This window comes from Somniosus microcephalus, chromosome 21 (assembly GCF_052327205.1).
Source record: "Somniosus microcephalus isolate GS21.2 chromosome 21, FLI_Smic_1.0, whole genome shotgun sequence".
Taxonomy (NCBI): Eukaryota; Metazoa; Chordata; class Chondrichthyes; order Squaliformes; family Somniosidae; genus Somniosus; species Somniosus microcephalus.
The window spans coordinates 78,321,760-78,344,850 of record NC_141007.1 but is presented as its reverse complement, the minus strand read 5'-3'; the positions used below and the strand labels follow the sequence as shown (position 1 = coordinate 78,344,850).

Sequence of the window (23,091 nt, the reverse complement as noted above, 5' to 3'; positions counted from 1 at the left end):
AGAAGCCAGTCTTCAGCCAATTCGATTCACTCCACGTAATATCAAGAAACGGCTGAGCGCACTGGATAAAGGCTACGGGCCCCGACAACATCCCAGCTATCGTGAAGACTTGTGCTCCAGAACTAGCCACACCTCTAGCCAAGCTGTTCCAGTACAGCTATAACACTGGCATCTATCCGACAATGTGGAAAACTGCCCAGGTATGTCCTGTCCACAAAAAGCAGGATAAATTCAATCAGGCCAATTACCGCCCCATCAGTCTACTCTCAATCATCAGCAAAGTGATGGAAGGTGTCGTCGACAGTGCTATCAAGCAGCACTCACCAATAACCTGCTCACTGATGCCCAGTGTGGGTTCCGCCAAGGCCAAGGCGACGCAAGGAAAAACTTTTTTTACACAGCGAGTGGTTAGGATCTGGAATGCGCTGCCTGAGCGGGCGGTGGAGCCAGACTCAATCTTATCTTTCAAAAGGAAGTTGGATAAGTATCTGAAGGAAAAAAATTTGCAGGGCTGCGGGGAAAGGGCGGGGGAGTGGGACTAGCTGAGAGTCGGCACGGGCTCGACGGGCCGAATGGCCTTTCGTGTTGTAACCGTTCTATGATTCTATAATGGAACAAGAGGCAATAACCGCAACACGAGGCGAGACAATAACTTGCATTTCTAGAGCGTTATCAGACAAAACCTGACACCAAGCCACATAAAGAGATATTAGGGCAGGTGACCAAAAGCTTGGTCAAAGAGGAAGGTTTTAAGGAGCGACTTAAAGGAGGAAGGAGAGGTAGCGAGGGAATTCCAGAGCTTGGAGCCTTGGCAACTGAAGGCATGGCCACCAATGATAGAGCGATTAAAATCAGGGATGTGCAAGAGGCCAGAATTGGAGGAGCGCAGAGATCTCGGGGGTGAGGTTACAGAGCTGGGGGAGGTTACAGAGCTGGGGAACAGAGAGGCCATGGAGGGATTTGAACACAAGGATGAGAATTTTAAAATTGAGAGGTGTTGCCGGACCGGGAGCCAGTGTAGGTCAGCGAGCACAGGGGGTGATGGGTTACTCCAGACTTACCTGGTGTGCATTACAGAATTGTTTCCAATGGGTTATGTGATGTAATGTGGTTGCCATGGTACTGAATACACCCTTTTTAGAGACTCCAGAACGAGCTGCACACATTCACCTGCAGCCTGCTCATTCTGCCCAACACCGTTAGTATCGTACAGTGGTCCTGTGCAGGCACATCCACAGGCAGACTAGAACAGTGACCCCGCCGGCAAACAACGGTATGCCTGGGGGCTGGCTGCTGAAGCCCGAGTTGTGACTCTATGCAAACGAACACAGGACACAGGAACATTCCCGACACAAAGCTAGATTCACAGCTCAGGACTTCGGGCCGTCAGAAGGCTGGATAGAGGGTCAGCACTACCCCGAACAATCAGAGGGAATAGAAACATAGAAGATAGGAGCAGGAGTCGGCCATTCGGCCCCTCGAGCCTGCTCCGCCATTCAATGCGATCATGGCTGATCATTCAAATTCAGTGCCCTGTCCCTGCTTTCTCCCCATACCCCTTGATCCCTTTAGCCTTAAGAAATATATCCAACTCCTTCTTGAATATATTTAATGAATTGGCCTCAACTGCCTTCTGTGGTAGAGAATGCCACAGGTTCACCACTCTCTGGGTGAAGAAATTCCTCCTCATTTCTGTCCTAAATGGCTTACCCCTTATCCTTAGACTGTGACCCCTGGTTCTGGACTCCCCGACCATCGGGAACATCCTTCCTGCATCTAGTCTGTCTAGTCCTGTCAGAATTTTATAAGTTTCAATGAGATCCTCTCTCATTCTTCTAAACTTCAGTGAGTATAAGCCCAATCGACCCAATCTCTGCTCATACGTCATTCCTGCCATCCCAGGTATCAGCCTGGTGAATCTTCGCTGGACTTCCTCCATGGCAAGAACATCCTTCCTCAGATAAGGCGACCAAAACTGCACACAATACTCAAGGTGTGGTCTCACCAAGGCCCTGTACAACTGCAGCAAGACATCCTTGTTCCTGTACTCAAACCCTCTCGCTACGAAGGCCAACATACCATTTGCCTTCTCAACCGCCTGCTGCACCTGCATGCTTACCTTCAGCGACTGGTGCACAAGGACACCCAGGTCTCGTTGTACTTCCCCTTCTCCCAATCTATTGCCATTCAGATAATAATCTGCCTTCCTGTTTTTGCCACCAAAGTGGACAACCTCACATTTATCCACGTTATATTGCATCTGCCATGCTTCTGCCCAATCACCCATCATGTCCAAATCATCCTGAAGTTTCTCGACATCCTCCTCACAGCACACACGCCCACCCAACTTTGTGTCGTCTGCAAATTAGGAGATATTACATCTAGTTCCCTTGTCTAGATCATCATTAATATAATATAATAAATAGTGCACACACATCAGTTGTTAGATCTCGGCCAGTGTAACTGTTTAAGAAAGACTTGCATTTCTATAGCGCCTTTCACGGCCTCAGGATGCCCCAAGAACCTTACAGCCAATGAAGTATTTTTGAAGTGTAGTCACTGTTGTAATGTGGGAAACACAGCAGCTATTTATGCACAGCAAGATCTCACAAACAGCAAAGTGATTAATGATCAATGAAACTGTTTTAATGATGGTTGATGGACAAATGTTGGTCAGGGAAACTCCCCCGCTCTTCTTCAAACAGTGCTGTGGGATCTTTCACACCCACCTGAGCGCAGGCGGGGCCTCGGTTTAGCCTCTCCTCCGATAGTATAGGACGGCGCTCCCTCAGCTGGTGTTGTGGGCTCATGTCCTGGAGTGGGGCTTGTACCCACGACCCTCTGACCAAGACAAGCGTGCGATCATGGATCCACGGCTGACACCTTGGCTCAGTCTAGGGCGAACAAACAGCAGCTGAAACTGGCCACCGACAGCTGTGCTTCTGCACAGCCTGGGACTGGCAGAGTAGCACAGCTACTGCATCGCCGATAGGCTGGTTTGAACAGAATAAACCAATGAAATGCCAATCTGAGGGACTCTGGGTGCCAAACCCAGATCAGGTGGTTGGTTTCAGAGTCACTGGCAGAGCTGGGAACTTGCACTCTCACCCCAGGTAATGGGTTGCAGCGAGAGAGCTGGGAGAGGGAGGTTTATTTAAAGGGGTTAGCTCAACACACCGCTCAGATGGTAATGCAATGTATAAATGACACGCAGAAAACAACAGCTTGCATTTAAACAGAGCCTTTAACATTGAAGGACGGCCGTACTCACTTCAGAGACGGAACCATAAGACTTTTGCTCTGGCAGCCTGAAGATACAACACCAAACACGTTGGCTATTCAGCGGCTCCTGCTGGTGAGTGCAACGCCAAGCAGAGGCAGGAATGGGTGCAATACCATCCAGGGTTGAACAGCTTGTCTGGGCTCACACATGGAGCAAGGGCATTTGGAGGAGAAACTGCAGGTGAGCTGTGGCACTACAACTGTGCGAGCTACCGCCACCGGGGAGGGAGAAAAGTGGGCGACCGCTCCCCGTCGCTGAGACAGGAGATTCTCAACGTTTTAACACATAATGGAACTCGCTACCACATGGAGTGGTGGAGGCAAATAGCATCAATACTCATGGGGAAACTAAACACGAGGGAGAAAGGAATAGAAGGATATGTTGATGGGGTAAGATGAAGAGGGGTGGTAGGAGGTTTGTGTGGAGCATAAACACCGGCCTGGACCTGTTGGGCCGAATGGCCTGTGTCGGTGCCGGACACTCAATGTAATTCTCTAACTATGTAGCTCTCCTCTATGCTTGTTATCCCATACCTGCTCCGCTTCTTTTCCCGCTCCTTGCTGCGTGAGCGCTTGCGCTCTCGCGATCTGCTTCGCCTCCTGTCAGAGGCCCGGCTGGAGTGGGAGTGCCGGCTCCGAGAGTGGCTCCTTTTGCGCCGCGCCTCTCTCTCCCGCTCCTTCTCTTTCTCCTCCTCTTCCCGGCGCCGTTTCTTCTCCCGCTCCTCCCGCTCGCGTTCTCGCTCCAGCTCCCGTTCTTCTCGCTCTCGTTTTAATTTGTCATCACGTTCTGGTTCTTCGGTCTTCTTCCGAACCTTCTCCTGGACAGAAATAAAACACTAAATACACAGGCCCGCACACCAATATTCACCAACAGGGTGGCTGCTGCCAATGAACTGGAAGCTGTGCAGAAGCATTCTGCACATAAATGTTAACGTTAACCAATTCAACTTTTCATTTTTATCTTCTTCAGTTCGGCAGCAGTGATCTCTTTCCCCACCCCTTCCCATCCTTTCTCTCTCATCAATCTGTGGGAAGTCCGGCGAGAAACGAAACACCACTGGAGCTGCGCACTACTCCAGGTGCAGCCTGACCAGAGCTCTGTACAGCTGTAACACCACGTCAGCTCGGCACTAACCTTTAGTTCCTCCACTGTTGCTTTGATCTTGGCGTAGCCCATGTGCTGTTTCCCCATTAAGTGATCGTCGACCCTGGACTGGGCATCGCCCACGATGAGGAATGCTCCGCACACTTCACACACCTCCATCTGCTTCTCTTGGGCCGCAAAACTCTCGATGGTCTGCAGAATCATTGATTTATTTTTTTTTAAAACAGAGAGATGCTATTAGTAAAAAAAAACAGTACTAGCAAAATTAATGGGACTAAAAGTCGGTAAATCCCAAGGACCGGATGACCTACATCCTAGGGTTTTGAAAGAGGTGGCCATTGGGATAGTGGACGCATTGGTTGTCATCTTCCAAAATTCTATAGATTCTGGAACGGTTCCTGCAGATTGGAGGATAGCAAATGTAACCCCGCTATTTAAGAAAGGAGGGAGAGAGAAAACGGGGAACTACAGACCTGTTAGCCTCACATCAGTAGTTGGGAAAATGCTGGAATCTATTATAAAGGATGCAATAACTGGGCACTTAGAAACTAATAGTAAGATTGGGCAGAGTCAACATGGATTTATGAAAGGGAAATCCTGTTTGACAAACCTATTGGAGTTCTTTGCGGATGTAACTAGTGGAGTAGACAAAGGGGAACCGGTAGATGTGGTGTATCTGGATTTTCAGAAGGCCTTCGATAAGGTCCCACACAAGAGGTTGGTGAACAAAATTAGGGCACATGGAATTGGGGGTAATATACTAGCATGGATTGAGACTTGATTAACAGACAGAAAACAGAGAGTAGGGATAAACGGGTTTTTTCAGGATGGCAGGCTGTGACTAGTGGGGTACCGCAAGGATCGGTGCTTGGGCCCCAGCTATTCACAATCTATATCAATGATTTGGATGAGGGGACTAAATGTAACATTTCTAAATTTGCTGATGATACAAAGCTAGGTGGCAGCGTCAGTTGTGAAGAGGATGTGAAGAGGCTTCAAGGGGATCTCGACAGGCTCAGTGAGTGGGCGAGAACATGGCAGATGGAATATAATGTGGATAAATGTGAAGTTATCCACTTTGGTAGAAAAAACAGAAAGGCAGAGTATTTCCTAAATGGTGAAAGATTGGGGAATGCTGATGCTCAAAGGGACCTGGGTGTCCTTGTACATGAGTCACTGAAAGTGAATGTGCAGGTGCAGCAAGCCATTCAGAAGGCAAATGGTATGCTGGCCTTCATTACAAGAGGATTTGAGTACAGGAGTAAAGAAGGCTTACTCCAATTATATAGGGCCTTGGTGAGACCACACCTGGAGTACTGTGTACACTTTTGGTCTACTTATCTAAGGAAGGATATACTTGCCATAGAGGGAGTGCAACGAAGGTTCATGAGATTGATTCCTTGGATGGCGGGACTGTCGTATGAGGAGAGATTGAGTAAACTAGGCCTGTATGCTCGAATTCAGAAGAATGAGAAGGGATCTCATTGAAGCATACAAAATGATTACAGGGCTTGATAGGGTGGATGCTGGGAGAATGTTTCCCTTGGCTGGGGAGTCTAGAACCAGGGGCCACAGCCTCAGGATAAAGGGTAGGCCATTCAGGACTGAGATGAGAAGAAATTTCTTCACAGAGGGTGGTGAATCTATGGAATTCTCTACCCCAGAGGGCTGTGGAGGCTCAGGGTCATTGGGTATATTCAAAACAGAAGTGAATAGATTTCTGACTAGTAAGGGCATCAAGGGGTATGGCGATAGGGCCGGTGAATGGAGTTGAGGCAGAAGATCAGCCATGATCTCACTGAATGGCGGAGCAGGCTCGAGGGGTCGAATGGCCGACTCCTGCTCCTATTTTTTAATGTTCTAACCGTGTGACATAAGAAAAGATGGCAAGCTGAGGAAGACTCACCGAGCTGGCGGATCGCAGTTGCTCTCGCTCATCTTTCAGTTGTTCAACAAGTTTCATCATTCCCTGGGCCTCTTCCACCTTCCCCTCAGAACCCAGCTCCTCAATCTGTACGGAAACAAAGAAAAAAAAGACTTGCATTTATATAGCACCTTTCACGACCTCAGGACACTTTACAGCCAATGAAGTGCTTTTTGACGTGTACTCACTGCTGTAATGTAGGAAACGCGGCAGACAAATTGAGCACAGCAAGCTCCCACAAACAGCAAGGAGATAATGACCAGATAATCTGTTTTTGCGATGTTGATTGAGGGATTGGCTAGGACACTGGGGATAACTCCCCTGCTCTTCTTCGAAATAGTGCCGTGGGATCTTTTACGTCCACCCGAGAGCGCAGACAGGGCCTTGGTTTAATCATCCGAAGGACGGCACCTCAGACAGTGCCGCACTCCCTCAGAACTGCACTGGAGTGGGACTTAAACCCACCACCTCTGACTCAGAGGAAAGCGTGCTACCCACTGAGCCACGGCTGAAGCAGTCTCGCCGTCGCCTATCGGCAGAGACCAGCCATATGGGGTGAAAGGTCCCGGAAACATATTCCGCCTCCTGCAGCCCCTCGTTACACACACACTTGTCAATCTGGTTCAGTAACAGTGCACCCATCCCATACCTCACGCACTGAGCACGATCTCGGCAGTTTGATCGCAGGGAGGTACCTTCCACCGTCCCAGCAACAGTGAAATCTGCCCAAGCTCCCTCCCTTTACTCAGTGCAGAGTTTCGGGGCCAAACGTGATCGGCAGATACCGACAGACCCAGTACTCGTGTCACTACTCAGCTAGGGCAGTTTTAGTAAAACTACAGGAAGTTTGGCTCGATTTCCTGCAGGTCAGCTCGATAGACAACTTGGGAATAAAGTTCTAGAAATCTAAAAAGTGCCTTTTTACAAAATGTTAGCACCCAGGTCCTCCGCTCTAACCTGTTCCAGGAGTTCTTCAATTTTCTCTGTTAGAACCTGGCCTTTCTCTTCATTCTTACTCACAGGCCCTCCAGTCTGCAAGAGAAACAGGAAGAGCAACCCATCAAATATCAGCAGTCGTCAACACTAATGCAGGTAACCATCACAACCTTCACATTCCACACGCTCAGCACAAACTGCCCACTCACCCAGCCCGTCCCCCCGTCCCCCCCCACTGCCCCTAACTCACCGCCCCATACCCCGTCACACCCCCCTCCCCAACCCCCATCACCCCCCTCCCCTAACCCGTCACACACCCCCACCAACCCCGTCACACACCCCCCCCTTCCCCCATACCCCGTCACCCCCCACCGCTCCGAGCCCCCATCGCCCCATCCCCCGCCCCAACCATCACATACCCCCAACCCCCGTCAACCCCCCCCCCTTCCCCCAACCCCCGTCACACATCCCCCCCCTACCCCTGGCCCCAACCCCCATCTCACACCCCCGCCCCACCCCTAACCCCCGTCATACCCCAGCCCCAACCCATCACACACCCCTCCCCCACCCCTATCACACACACCCCCGCCCCACCCATCATCCCCCGCCCCAATCCCGTCACACATCCTCCCCCAACCCCCGTCATACCCCCCTGCCCCAATCCCCCTCACCCAACCCCCATCATACCCCCCTGCCCCAATCCCCCTCCCCCAACCCCCATCATACCCCCCTGCCCCAATCCCCCTCACCCCCAACCCCCGTCACACACCCCCTCCCCCAAACCCCGTCACGTCCTCAAACCCCGTCACACCCCCAACAACCCCCCTAACCCCCATCACACCCGTAACCCCCCGCCCCTACATTACTCCCGCTCAACACGCCACCCACATTATACACTTCCAGCAAGCCGTCCTTAGCTATGGGCTTGTGCAAATGAGCACAGTTTAAGGGTGGGATTTAAGAGAATATTTAACTCGGAAGGTATCAGCCACATTTGCGCCCTGCCCTGCCACTCACTGTGGTTCCCGTTGTCGTGTTCTGGGACAGCGCCAGTCGAGCGTGACCTCGACGGATCCGCCGCTCCACATCAGCCATCAGGTTTTGCAGGTAACGCAGGAAATCTTTCTCGTAGCCGACTTTCATAAAACGAGAGCTCTTTTCGTAACTGTGGGAGAAAAAGGGGAAAAAAGTAACTTGGCAGCTCTGCACACTGGGCGAGCTTGCGAGAACACACAAAATGAGATACTTACTATTTCCGCAGGTTGTCATCGTGAATCTTCTCACAGGGACCTGAAAGAGAAAAACAAAAATCAACATCTGGAATGGTGTGTCTGCCACAAGAAGCAGGCCCCTTTGACCCCAAGCCCCACATCAGTAAGGAGCTCACTCAGCAAAACACCCAGCAAGTCCTTGTGGCTCCAAATATTACCCGAGGCATTACTCACATTCAAGGATTGTCTTTCAAAAGCGTAATTCCCTGGCAGTGCAAGTTGAGGTAGAGAAAGCCATAGAAAAGGCCAATACCAAATTGTTTTTTTAAACAGGGACATAGAATAAAAGTGCAAGGAAGTAATGATGAATTTGTTAAGGTCACAATTGGAGACTGTGTGCAGTTTTGGGAGCCCCATTATAGAAAGGACATTAAAGCCACAGAGAGCATCCAATGTGGATTCGCCAGGGATGAGAACCAGAGTTATGATGAGAGACCCGAGATACTGGGACTGTTCCCACTGGAGCAGAGAAAGCTACGAGGAAATTTAACTGAGCTTTTTAACAATTAGGGGTTTTCTGTTGTCCAGCTGGGTGGGACTGCCCTCGCTTGGTTCCATTCTTATCTATCCAGTCGTACTCAGAGAATCACCTGCAATGGCTTCTCTTCCTGCTCCCGCACCATTACCTCTGGTGTCCCCCCCAAGGATCGATCCTTGGTCCCCTCCTATTTCTCATCTACATGCTGCCCCTTGACATCATCTGAAAACACACTGATGACACCCAGTTCCAGCTCACCACCACCTCTCTCGATCCCTCAACTGCCTGATTTGTCACGCTGCTTGCCCAACATCCAGTGCTGCAGAAGCAGAAATGTCTCCCAATTAAATAAACCATTGTCTTCAGTCGCGCTCACCCATCACCCCCATGGTGCTCGCTGACCTACAATGGCTCCCACTCACCTGTCCTAATATCGCTATGCGGCTCGGTGTCAAATTTTGTCCTATAACATTCCTGTGAAGCACCTTGGGATGTTTTGCTACGTTAAAGGCGCTATATAAATGCAAGTTGTTGTTATGAGAGAGTAAACAGGAAAGGGCTGGTTGGTCAGAGAGTCAGTGACGAATAGCCATCAATTTAAAAGTGAGGAGAAAGACCCGGAGCAACTTCTTTACAGAGGGTTATATGCTTTGCCGTGAGGAGTATTTGAGGCAGAGACCATTGGCACCTTTTAAGGGAAGAGTATATAAAGAATTGAAGCAGGGGGAATTACAGGACTACGCAATGAGAGTGGGGCAGTGGGATTAGTTCCGGATTGATTTAATAAAGATCTGTCACAGGCTCAAAGGGCCAAATGGTGTAAAGCTCCATGGTCCTCTCCTTGGGTGTCGGAGTGCACTCTGACCCCTGCCCTACTGCACTCACAACGTATTCAGTCCGAGTCCTGACAGAAATCTTCACTCTAGAAGCTAGAAGAAGTTATCGACTTAGACCAGACATAGGTAATAAACAGCAACTTCACTGATACAGTGAACCAAATTCTGGAGCTCTGCTCCTACCACAGGCTATCCAATGCCCACAGAACGCTGTGACTTGCAGCACTCGGTTAATGGCTGCACAAACCCAACAGATTGGAATGCAGGCCAGTGCATGCGCCCTAGACCATGTCTCGGTATGTAGGAAGCTTTGCAAATGTTACACCCTTGTTCAAAAAAGGGTGCAAGGATAAACCCAGCAACTACAGGCCTGTCAGTTTAACCTCGGAAGTGGGGAAGTTTTTGGAAACGATAATCAAGGACAAAGTTAAGTCACTTGGACAAGTGTGGATTAATTAAGGAAAGCCAGCACAGATTGTTAAAGGCAAATCGTGTTTTACCAACTTGATCCGAGTTTTTTGATGAGGTAACAAAGAGGGTTGACGTGGTGTATATGGATTGCCAAAAGGCGTTTGTTAAAGTGCCACATAATAGGCTTGCCAGCAGAGTTGAAACCCATGGAATAAAAGGGACAGTGATGGCATGGATACAAAATTGGCTAGGTGACAGGAAACAAGTTGTGGTGAACGGTTGTTTTTCGGACTGGAGGAAGGTGCACAGTGGTGTTCCCCAGGGGTCGGTTCTAGGACCACTGCTTTTCTTGATATATATTAATGACTTGGATGTGGGTGTACAGGGCACAATTTCAAAATTTGCAGATGACACAAAACTTGGAGGTATAGTGAACAGTGAGGAGGAGAGTGATAGACTTCAGGAAGACAGACAGGTTGGTGAAATGGGCGGACACGTGGCAGATGAAATTTAACGCAGGAAAGTGTGAAGTGATACATTTTGGTAGGAAGAACGAGGAGAGGCAATATAAACTAAAGGGTCCAATCCTAAAGGGGGTGCATGAACAGAGAGACCTGGGGGTATATGTGCACAAATCATTGAAGGTGGCAGGGCAGGCTGAGAAAGTGGTTAAAAAAGCTCACGGGATCCTGGGCTTCATAAATAGAGGCAGAGTACAAAAGCAAGAAGTTATGATGAACCTTTATAAAACACTGGTTCGGCCTCAACTGGAGTATTGTGTCCAATTCTGGGCACCGCACTTTAGGAAGGATGTGAAGGCCTTAGAGAAGGTGCAGAAAAGATTTATGAGTATGATTCCAGGGATGAGGGACTTCAGTTATGTGAATAGACTGGTTAGGCTGGGGTTGTTCTCCTCAGAGCAGAGAAGGTTGAGAGGAAATTTGATAGAGATATTCAAAATCAAGAGGGGTCTAGACAGAGTGAAACTGTTCCCATTGGCGGAAGGGTTGAGAACCAGAGAACATAGATTTAAGGTGATTGGCAAAAGAACCAAAGGTGACGTGAGGGAAAAACCTTTTTACATCACGAGTGGTTAGGATCTGGAATGCACTGCCTGAGCGAGTGGTGGAGGCAGACTCAATCGTGGCTTTCAAAAGGGAATTGGATAAGTACCTGAGGGGAAAAAATATACAGGGCTACGGGGAAAGGGCGGGGGAGTGGGACTAGCTGAAGTGCTCTTGCAGAGAGCTGGCACGGGCTCGACAGGCCGAATGGCCTCCTTCTGTGCTGTAACCATTCTATGATAACAAATCTATTAAACAGTAAAATAAACAGTAATGATACAAATAAATGTTATAGTAATTAAGCTCAACCATCTTGAGGGCACAGAAAATAGTAATGCCTGCGAAGCACTAATTGAGCAATATTGGAACACGCCATAAATCTCGTGTCTGCACGGACTTCCCACCAACGTTTACCATGGTTACATACATCCCAGTGGATGCAGGGTGTAATTACAGCGTGACAAATTTACATTGGAAGTTCCAATATAAAGGTACACAGAAGAATTTATAATGGAAATAAAAATAAGGACAGAATGTGGGACTTTAAAATGGGGGCTAAGTTGCGTACACATAAGAACATAAGTAGGAGGAGCAGGAGTAGGCCATACGGCCCCTCGGGCCTGCTCCGCCATTCAATAGGATCATGGCTGATCCGAACCTAGACTCACGTCCACTTCCCTGCCCTCTCCCCGTAACTCCTAATTCCCTCATCAGCTAGGAAACTGTCTATCTCCGTTTTAAATTTATTTAATGTTGCAGCTTCCACAGCTCTCTGGGGTAGCAAATTCCATAGATTTACTACCCTCTGAGTGAAGAAGTTTCTCCTCATCTCAGTTTTGAAAGGGCAGCCACTTATTCTAAGATTATGCCCCCCAGTTCTAGTCTCACCCATCAGTGGAAACATCCTCACCGCATCCACCCGATCAAGCCCCCTCACAATCTTATATGTTTCGATAAGATCGCCTCTCATTCTTCTGAATTCCAATGAGTAGAGTCCCAACCTACTCAACCTTTCCTCATACGTCAACCCCCTCATCTCCGGAATCAACCGAGTGAACCTTCGCTGAACCGCCTCGAGAGCAAGTATATCTTTTCTTAAATATGGAAACCAAAACTGCACGCAGTATTCCAGGTGTGGCCTCACCAGTACCCTGTATAACTGCAGCAAGACTTCCCTGTTTTTATACTCCATCCCCCTTGCAATAAAAGCCAAGATTCCACTGGCCTTCCTGATCACCTGCATACTAACTTTTTGTGTTTCATGCACCAGGACCCCCAGATCCCTTTGTACTGTAGCACTTTGCAGTTTCTCTCCATTTAGATAATAACTTGCTCTTTGATTTTTTCTGCCGAAGTGCATAACCTCACACTTTCCAATATTATATTCCATCTGCCAAATCTCTGCCCACTCACTTAGCCTGTCTATGTCCTTTTGCAGGTTTTTTATGTCCTCCTCACTCACTGCTTTCCCTCCCATCTTTGTATCGTTGGCAAACTTGGATATGTTGCACTCGGTCCCTTCCTCCAAATCATTAATATAGATTGTAAAGAGTTGGGGTCCCAGCACTGACCCCTGCGGAACACCACTAGTTACTGATTGCCAGCCCGAGAACGAACCATTTATCCCAACTCTTTGTTTTCTGTTAGATAGCCAATCTTCCACCCATGCCAGTATATTACCCCCAATCCCGTGATTTTTTATCTTGATCAGTAATCTTTTGTGTGGCACCTTGTCAAATGCCTTTTGGAAGTCCAAATACACTACATCCACTGGTTCCCCTTTATCCACCCTGTATGTTACGTCCTCAAAGAATTCGAGCAAATTTGTCAAACATGACTTCCCCTTCATAAAACCATGCTGACTCTGTCCTATTAAATTATGTTTATCCAAATGCTCTGTTACTGTTTCCTTAATAATGGACTCCAACATTTTACCAACCACAGATGTTAGGCTAACTGGTCTATAGTTTCCAGCTTTTTGTCTACTTCCCTTCTTAAATAAGGGCGTTACATTAGCAGTTTTCCAATCTGCCAGGACCTTTCCTGAGTTCAGGGAGTTTTGGAAAATAATCACCAATGCATCCACAATCCCTACCGCTACTTCTCTCAAGACCCCAGGATGTAGGCCATCAGGTCCGGGGGATTTATCCGCCTTAAGTCCCATTATTTTACTGAGTACCACCTCCTTAGTGATTTTAATCGTGTTTAGCTCCTCCCCCCCCATTGCCCCGTTTGTCCAGTGTTGGGATATTTTTAATGACCTCTACTGTAAAGACTGATACAAAATATTTGTTCAGCGTCTTTGCCATCTCCATGTTCCCCACCACTAGTTTCCCGGTCCCATCCTCTAAGGGACCAACGTTCACTTTAGCCACCCTTTTTCTTTTTATATAGCTGTAGAAACTCTTGCTATCTGGTCCAAGTCTCCCCGGCCTCGAACTTTGCTTCACCTGAAGTCTACACTCTGTCTCGATTAGCCGTGGGCTTGGCTCCACTTTCTGAAACCTGGCTCAAACAAGCACCTGATTAAAACTATCAAATCAAAGTAAACAGGGACTTTTTCCTTCCTGTAAGGGAAGCTGGCTTTTAACCGCTTGTGTACCCTGACAGAATTGACACAGCAATGCCGCAGTACCAGAGAGACATCCTTCATTTCTGTCACAGAAGTCACAGGTTGAGAACTGCTGCACAATGCTCTCCGCACTTGAGATCATCAATGCATTAACCTTCAGCACCGACTGCATTAATACATTTAACGGCTGCCCGGCCACAGCAAGAGCAGCTCATCAACCAGCGAGTACATTCGACTCAGCAACCGCAGCAGCTTTATGAGCTCAAAAGGGGCAGCTTAAATCCTTTTGGTTTCTCTTACTCTACGGTCTCTCTCCTCCCCTGAAGGTGCTGACTCTGACTGGGTTCAGTTCTACACTCACTGATTCCCCTCTCTCCTCCCCTGAAGGTGCTGACTCTGACTGGGTTCAGTTCTACACTCACTGATTCCCCTCTCTCCTCCCCTGAAGGTGCTGACTCTGACTGGGTTCAGTTCTACACTCACTGATTCCCCTCTCTCCTCCCCTGAAGGTGCTGACTCTGACTGGGTTCAGTTCTACACTCACTGATTCCCCTCTCTCCTCCCCTGAAGGTGCTGACTCTGACTGGGTTCAGTTCTACACTCACTGATTCCCCTCTCTCCTCCCCTGAAGGTGCTGACTCTGACTGGGTTCAGTTCTACACTCACTGATTCCCCTCTCTCCTCCCCTGAAGGTGCTGACTCTGACTGGGTTCAGTTCTACACTCACTGATTCCCCTCTCTCCTTTCCTGAAGGTGCTGTGTCTTGTTTTGGTGGGGATGGGGGGTGGAAAACAGTCTATCCTTCACAGGTAATGGTAGTCTATTCAATGTTGGGCTTCACTGCCGAGCCTCCTCGTACCGTCAGAGAGCCACACACACCCGCCAGGGGTCACAGGATAGCAACAGGAGCAGAATCCTCGGGGTTTCCCCCCGCTTTAACTCCAAGGGCAGATGCCGACTGCATCAGCCTCCTGGTTAGTTTTAAATGACAAAGCAGACAGACTGTCACTTCCCCCAGTGTAATTGTAAGATGTTGAAAAACAGGATCATTGAGAAAGTTACTAAATGAAGTAGTCTTACCCAGATCGGAGCGTGTGTTGGTAAATAACTCGGCTGGGCAGAATCCGCACAGGAAATACTTACACACCTGTAAAGACAAGACAAGTAGCAGTTTCTCTTTTACCCCTTGCATCATCTCCGTCCCACCCCACCCCAAAAAACATTCCAAATAAATCAGTCCCAACAGATTATTCTCCACTCCTCGAACCAAAACTGCTCAAAAATTGCACAACAACCTGCATATGTTGCTAAAGTGTCCAAGAATAGGAACAAAATCAACACCATCTCAAGTCACCGTGCTCTCCAGAATCCCGGGTGACGCAGGCCCCTGCTCCAGACTAACTACTTTCAATTCCTCAATCAGCTCCTGGTGGAAATGACATTTATTCATTCCGGGAAACACAAGCCAGTAGCAGGAAACACTGGACCAAGTTTCCAACACGAGAGTCACTCCAATGGTTGGTGCACGCACTGTCCAGTGTAAAACTGCACCAGACACAGATTCAGGGTCTGAGCCCAGTTTGTGCAGAGATAGCCTATCTCGGCCAGGACAGGAATAAGGCGTTACTGACGGGCTCAGCGTTCCTAGGCCAGGAGCAGAAGTCAGCCAGCCAGAGTTCCTGCTCCTGACCGTCACCCAGTGAACCCGGTGGATGGACGGTAGGTGAGCACAGGCTGTGATGCCAGTCGAAAAGCATCGACACACGGCCTCTTGGCAAAGTACTGGAGGGTACCTGCCACACCACAAGGGTTTGTGCTTTCAGGAGAGGATGAAAAGAATTTTAAAAAAGAACGGCGAGGGCCCACCCACGTCTGTTAGTCACCTCCCAAAGGGCTCATGAATGATCCGAAGACACAGACAGCATTTTCTAGACAAAGGGAGCAGGGTAGGTAATTTCTAAAGTCCCAATTGAAAGCATACAGTCACTCATCCTTGCAAATTGCTTAACAAACCTCAAACTACAAGGTTCAAAAGCAAAATTAATGAGACATTTACGACAACAGGATATTCAGTTCATAAAGTCACACTCGTGACCTCCACCCACTCCCAGTTACTGATTGTTGCAATATTGAGATAAAGGTCAGATGGGGCAGAGATGAATCTGCAGGTATGCTGATAGTCAGTGTGCTAACGTACTCTCACTATTGCTTAAAAGCCAGTGGCAGTCACAATTACCGAGGCAAGGCAACAAGAGCAGGACACAAGAGCTCTAAATATTTAAAAAGAGAATCTGTCACAATGGTGACAGAAACAAAGTTAAAAAGACAAAGAACAACTTAAGCCATGATCAGCCATGATCTCATTGAACGGCGGAGCAGGCTCGAGGGGCCGTATGGCCGACTCCGGCTCCTAATCTTATGCTAGAAACATAGAAGATAGGAGCAGGAGGAGGCCATTCGGCCCCTCGAGCCTGTTCCGCCATTCAATGAGATCATGGCTGATCATCCAAACTCAGTACCCTGTCCCTGCTTTCTCCCCATATCCCTTTAGCCTTAAGAAATATATCTAACTCCTTCTTGAATATATTTAATGAATTGGCCTCAACTGCCTTCTGTGGTAGAGAATTCCACAGGTTCACCACTCTCTGGGTGAAGAAATTCCTCCTCATCTCAGTCCGAAATGGCTTACCCCTTATCCTTAGACTGTGACCCCTGGTTCTGGACTACCCCGCCATCGGGAACATCCTTCCTAAGAACATAAGAAATAGGAGCAGGAGTAGGCCAATCGGCCCCTCGAGCCTGCTCCGCCATTCAATAAGATCATGGCTGATCTGATCCTAACCGCCAATCCACTATCACAGAACCATCTCTTGAATCTAACAGAATTAGACACATGAAATAGGAGCAGGATCAGGCTACACGGCCCCTGGGCCCGCTCCGCTACCCACAGGGCCATGACCGATCCGAACCTAGACTCATGTCCAAATTCCTGCCCGCTCCCCGTAACCCTTAATTCCCTTTACTTCTAGGAAACTGTCTATTTCTGTTTTAAATTTATGTAATGATGTAGCTTCTACAGCTTTTTGGGGCAGCATATTCCATGGACCTACCACCCTCTGAGTGAAGTAGTTCCTCCTCATCTCAGTTTTGAAAGAGCAGCCCCTTATTCTAAGACTATGCCCCCTAGTTCTAGTTTCACCCATCATCGGGAACATTCTCCCCGCATCCACCCGATCCAACCCCTTCACAATCTTATGTTTCAATAAGATCGCCTCTCATTCTTCTGAACTCCAATGAGTAGAGTCCCAATCTACTCAACCTCTCCTCATATGTCCATCCCCTCATCCCCGGGATTAACCGAGTGAACCTTCTTTGTACTGACTCGAGAGCAAGTATGTCTTTTCTTAAGTATGGACACCAAAATTGTACGCAGTATTCCAGGTGCGGTCTCACCAATACCTTGTGCAACTGAAGCAATACCTCCCTATTTTTATATTCTATCCCCCTAGCAATGAAAGCCAACATTCCATTGGCCTTCTTAATCACTTGCTGCACCTGCATACTAACCTTTTGAGTTTCGTGCACCAGGACCCCCAGATCCCTTTGTACTTCAGTACTTTCCAGTTTCTTGCCATTAAGATAATAACTTGCTCTACGATTTTTCCTGCCAATGTGCATAACCTCACTTTCCAGTATTGTATTCCATCTGCCAAATCTCTGCCCACTTACTTAGCCTGTCTACGTCCCCTTGCAGGTTTTTTATGTCCTCCTCACTCACTACTTTCCCTCCCATCTTAGTATCATCTGCAAACTTTGATATGTTACACTCGGTCCCCTCCTCCAAATCGTTAATATAGATTGTAAAGAGTTGGGGACCCAGCACCGACCCCTGCGGAACACCACTAGTTACTGATTGCCATTCTGAGAATGAACCATTTATCCCAACTCTCTGCCTTCTGTTAGATAGCCAATCCTCTATCCATGCCAGAATATTACCCCCAATCCCGTGATTTTTTTTTATCTTAAGCAATAATCTTTTGTGTGGCACCTTGTCAAATGCCTTTTGGAAGTCTAAATACACTACGTCCACTGGTTCCCCTTTATCCACCCTATATGTTACTTCCTCAAAGAACTCCAGCAAATTTGTCAAACATGACTTCCCCTTCATAAAACCATGCTGACTTTGTCCTATTAAATTATGATTATCTAAATGTCCTGTTACTGTCTCCTTAATAATGGACTCCAAAATTTTACCTACCACAGATGTTAGGCTAACCGGTCTATAGTTTCCAGCCTTCTGTCCACTGCCCTTTTTAAATAAGGGTGTTACATTAGCAGTTTTCCAGTCTGCCGGGACCTTTGCCGAGTCCAGGGAGTTTTGGAAAATTATTACCAATGCATCCACAATCCCTACCGCCACTTCCCTCAAGACCCTAGGATGTAAGCCATCCGGTCCAGGTGATTCCTGCATCTAGTCTGTCTAGTCCTGTTAGAATTTTACAAGTTTCAATGAGATCCCCTCTCATTCTGCTAAACTCTAGCGAATATAAGCCCAATCGACCCAATCTCTCCTCATACGTCATTCTTATGTTATGTTCTTGATGCCCACACTGCCAGGGATCTTTAAAGTCTGCTGCTGGCAATATTCTGTCATTGGGTTTTATTTACAGAGATTATTCTAAATACTACATAGTTTATAATGTGTCTCGTTAATAGACCTGCGGGATATACTATAGACAGGGTCTCCTCATGACAGTGTGCCCTCTTATTGGTGATGAGGAACCACTGGAAGCAGTTAAATTGGGGGGAAAGTAACAAAACTGCAGCCCCCAATTCAGGTCTGTGAGTTTAGACTACTGTAAAATCATCTTGGATGCTCACTGTGATTCCACAAATATTGAAATATGTACTGCAACCACTCTGCTTCCCAAAAAGTCTAACAATCATTCAGTATTTCCCTCAGAAATACTCATTAGTAACTCAGACTGAAGCTTCAGAATGCAGCGAGGTTCATTTTATGAATGAGTGAGTGCATTCTCCAGCAGGAAGTTTATTTTCCTCTAATTCCCAATGGAACTCGCTGAGTACAACAACTGACGGAGATCCACAGCTGTAAACTAATCAATGATTAACCCATTGACAATCAATCAGTGACTATCGCTCTGGTGGGGAAACACAGCGGAGCCACTCAGCACCTCCTGAGGTCTGGGGCTCAGTGTGGCAGAGTCTGAGCCAGGAGGGAATCTACCCCAAACTCTGGGCCACCGATCGGTGATCAATCTGCCTCGCTCGCTATGCATCCTGCAACATTCTTCCCACTCCACAAGACTCTGCAGGCCAATATCCCTCCAGGCAGAGCGGCCCTGGCTTGATGGGCAGCAAGAAGCCCACCAACCTCTGCTTCGGTTAGACTGGGGGGGGTGGGGGGTGACCCTGGCTCCTGACAGTCAGTGACCAGGCACCTCGTATTGGGCGAGTCGGGCTCCACCAAGGCCATGTGCCCCGGCTCAGTGTGGATGGACGGAGGGAGCAGTGGGTGAGACAGGGGGAGAGAGGGGCAGAGGATGGATCTAGGGATGGGGAATGTGCTGGAGATGGGGGGGGGGGGGGGGGGGAAGAGAGTGTGTGCTGGAGGAGGAGGGGGGAGTAAATGTGCTGGAGGAGGGGGGGGAGAAATGTGCTGGAGGAGGGGGGGGGGAGAAATGTGCTGGAGGGGGGGGGGGAGAAATGTGCTGGAGGAGGGGGGGGGAGAAATGTGCTGGAGGAGGGGGGGGGAGAAATGTGCTGGAGGGGGGGGGGGGGAGAAATGTGCTGGAGGAGGGGGGGGGGAGAAATGTGCTGGAGGAGGGGGGGGGGGAGAAATGTGCTGGAGGAGGGGGGGGGGGAGAAATGTGCTGGAGGAGGGGGGGGGGAGAATGTGCTGGAGGAGGGGGGGGGGGAGAAATGTGCTGGAGGAGGGGGGGGGGGGAGAAATGTGCTGGAGGAGGGGGGGGGGGGGAGAAATGTGCTGGAGGGGGGGGGAGAAATGTGCTGGAGGGGGGGGGGGAGAAATGTGCTGGAGGAGGGGGGGGAGAAATGTGCTGGAGGAGGGGGGGGGGGGAGAAATGTGCTGGAGGAGGGGGGGGGGGGGGGGGAGAAATGTGCTGGAGGAGTGGGGGGGGGAGAAATGTGCTGGAGGAGTGGGGGGGGGAGAAATGTGCTGGAGGAGTGGGGGGGGGAGAAATGTGCTGGAGGGGGGGGGGGGGGAGAAATGTGCTGGAGGGGGGGGGGGGAGAAATGTGCTGGAGGGGGGGGGGGGGAGAAATGTGCTGGAGGGGGGGGGGGGGAGAAATGTGCTGGAGGGGGGGGGGGAGAAATGTGCTGGAGGGGGGGGGGAGAAATGTGCTGGAGGGGGGGGAGAAATGTGCTGGAGGGGGGGGGGGGAGAAATGTGCTGGAGGGGGGGGGGGGGGGAGAAATGTGCTGGAGGGGGGGGGGAGAAATGTGCTGGAGGGGGGGGGGGGAGAAATGTGCTGGAGGGGGGGGGGAGAAATGTGCTGGAGGGGGGGGGGAGAAATGTGCTGGAGGGGGGGGGAGAAATGTGCTGGAGGGGGGGGGAGAAATGTGCTGGGGGGGGAGAAATGTGCTGGGGGGGGGAGAAATGTGCTGGGGGGGGGGGAGAAATGTGCTGGGGGGGGGGGGGGAGAAATGTGCTGGGGGGGGGGAGAAATGTGCTGGGGGGGGGGGAGAAATGTGCTGGGGGGGGGGGGGGAGAAATGTGCTGGGGGGGGGGGGAGAAATGTGCTGGGGGGGGGGAGAAATGTGCTGGGGGGGGGGGGAGAAATGTGCTGGGGGGGGGAGAAATGTGCTGGGGGGGGGGGAGAAATGTGCTGGGGGGGGGGGAGAAATGTGCTGGGGGGGGGGGGAGAAATGTGCTGGAGGGGGGAGAAATGTGCTGGAGGGGGGAGAAATGTGCTGGAGGGGGGAGAAATGTGCTGGAGGGGGGGGGGAGAAATGTGCTGGAGGGGGGGGGAGAAATGTGCTGGAGGGGGGGGGGGGGGGGGGGAGAAATGTGCTGGAGGGGGGGGGGGAGAGAAATGTGCTGGGGGGGGGGGGGGAGAAATGTGCTGGAGGGGGGGGGGAGAAATGTGCTGGAGGGGGGGGGGAGAAATGTGCTGGAGGAGGGGGGGAGAAATGTGCTGGAGGAGGGGGGGGGAGAAATGTGGAGGAGGGGGGGGGAGAAATGTGGAGGAGGGGGGGGAGAAATGTGGAGGAGGGGGGGGGAGAAATGTGGAGGAGGGGGGGGAGAAATGTGCTGGAGATGGGGGGGGAATGTGCTGGAGATTTGGGGGGGGGGAAATGTGCTGGAGATTGGGGGGGGGGGGGGGGAGAAATGTGCTGGAGATTGGGGGGGGGAGAAATGTGCTGGAGATTGGGGGGGGGGAGAAATGTGCTGGAGATGGGGGGGGGGGGAGAAATGTGCTGGAGGAGGGGGGGGGGAGAAATGTGCTGGAGGAGGGGGGGGGGGGGAGAAATGTGCTGGAGGAGGGGGGGAGAAATGTGCTGGAGGAGGGGGGGAGAAATGTGCTGGAGAATGGGGGGGGGAATGTACTGGAGATGGGGGGAGGAATGTGCTGGAGATGGGGGGGGGGGGGAAGGAATGTGCTGGAGATGGGGGGGGGGGAAGAATGTGCTGGAGATGGGGGGGGGGAAGAATGTGCTGGAGATGGGGGGGGGGGGGAAGAATGTGCTGGAGATGGGGGGGGGGGAAGAATGTGCTGGAGATGGGGGGGGGGGGAAGAATGTGCTGGAGATGGGGGGGGGGAAGAATGTGCTGGAGATGGGGGGGGGGAAGAATGTGCTGGAGATGGGGGGGGGGAAGAATGTGCTGGAGATGGGGGGGGGGAAGAATGTGCTGGAGATGGGGGGGGGGGAAGAATGTGCTGGAGATGGGGGGGGGGGGAAGAATGTGCTGGAGATGGGGGGGGGGGAAGAATGTGCTGGAGATGGGGGGGGGGGGAAGAATGTGCTGGAGATGGGGGGGGGGAAGAATGTGCTGGAGAGGGGGGGGGGGGAAGAATGTGCTGGAGAGGGGGGGGGAGAAGAATGTGCTGGAGATGGGGGGGGGGGAAGAATGTGCTGGAGATGGGGGGGGGGGAAGAATGTGCTGGAGATGGGGGGGGGGAAGAATGTGCTGGAGATGGGGGGGGGGGAAGAATGTGCTGGAGATCGGGGGGGGAAGAATGTGCTGGAGATGGGGGGGGAAGAATGTGCTGGAGATGGGGGGGGAAGAATGTGCTGGAGATGGGGGGGGGGAAGAATGTGCTGGAGATGGGGGGGGGGAGGAAGAATGTGCTGGAGATGGGGGGGAGGAAGAATGTGCTGGAGATGGGGGGGGGGGAGGAATGTGCTGGAGATGGGGGGGGGGGGGGGGAGAGGAGGAATGTGCTGGAGATGGGGGGGGGGGGGGGAGAGGAGGAATGTGCTGGAGATGGGGGGTGTGGGGGAGGAGGAATGTGCTGGAGATGGGGGGGGGGGAGGAGGAATGTGCTGGAGATGGGGGGGGGGGAGGAGGAATGTGCTGGAGATGGGGGGGGGAGGAGGAATGTGCTGGAGATGGGGGGGGGGAAGAATGTGCTGGAGATGGGGGGGAAGAATGTGCTGGAGATGGGGGGGGGGGGAAGAATGTGCTGGAGATCGGGGGGGGAAGAATGTGCTGGAGATGGGGGGGGAGAATGTGCTGGAGATGGGGGGAAGAATGTGCTGGAGATGGGGGGGGGGAAGAATGTGCTGGAGATGGGGGGGGGGGGAGGAAGAATGTGCTGGAGATGGGGGGGAGGAAGAATGTGCTGGAGATGGGGGGGGGGGGAGGAATGTGCTGGAGATGGGGGGGGGGGGGGAGAGGAGGAATGTGCTGGAGATGGGGGGGGGGGGGGAGAGGAGGAATGTGCTGGAGATGGGGGTGGTGTGGGGGAGGAGGAATGTGCTGGAGATGGGGGTGTGGGGGAGGAGGAATGTGCTGGAGATGGGGGGGGGAGGAGGAATGTGCTGGAGATGGGGGGGGGAGGAGGAATGTGCTGGAGATGGGGGGGGGAGGAGGAATGTGCTGGAGATGGGGGGGGAGGAATGTGCTGGAGGAGGGGGGGGAATGTGCTGGAGGAGGGGGGGAATGTGCTGGAGGAGGGGGGAATGTGCTGGAGGAGGGGGGAATGTGCTGGAGGAGGGGGGAAATGT

At 50.9% G+C, this 23,091-nt stretch overlaps 1 protein-coding gene across 4 annotated transcripts in view; it reads right to left on the bottom strand.

Moving 5' to 3' along the window:
• luc7l3 (LUC7-like 3 pre-mRNA splicing factor) overlaps positions 1-23,091 on the bottom strand; it is a 52,641-nt gene that overhangs the window by 7,549 nt on the left and 22,001 nt on the right. For 3 of the 4 annotated variants that reach the window (XR_015073168.1, XM_085964014.1, XM_085964012.1), the window contains exons 2-8: positions 14,960-15,026; positions 8,498-8,537; positions 8,265-8,412; positions 7,269-7,343; positions 6,294-6,398; positions 4,418-4,579; positions 3,817-4,100 (exon numbers count right to left, since the gene is read on the bottom strand). Coding sequence is in view for 3 of the 4 variants with exons in the window: in XM_085964012.1 (XP_085820138.1) it covers positions 3,817-4,100; positions 4,418-4,579; positions 6,294-6,398; positions 7,269-7,343; positions 8,265-8,412; positions 8,498-8,537; positions 14,960-15,026 (881 nt within the window). In the remaining variant the exon portion in view is untranslated. The remainder of the gene's footprint in view (positions 1-3,816; positions 4,101-4,417; positions 4,580-6,293; positions 6,399-7,268; positions 7,344-8,264; positions 8,413-8,497; positions 8,538-14,959; positions 15,027-23,091) is intronic. The other variant, XM_085964013.1, reaches the window with a different exon arrangement.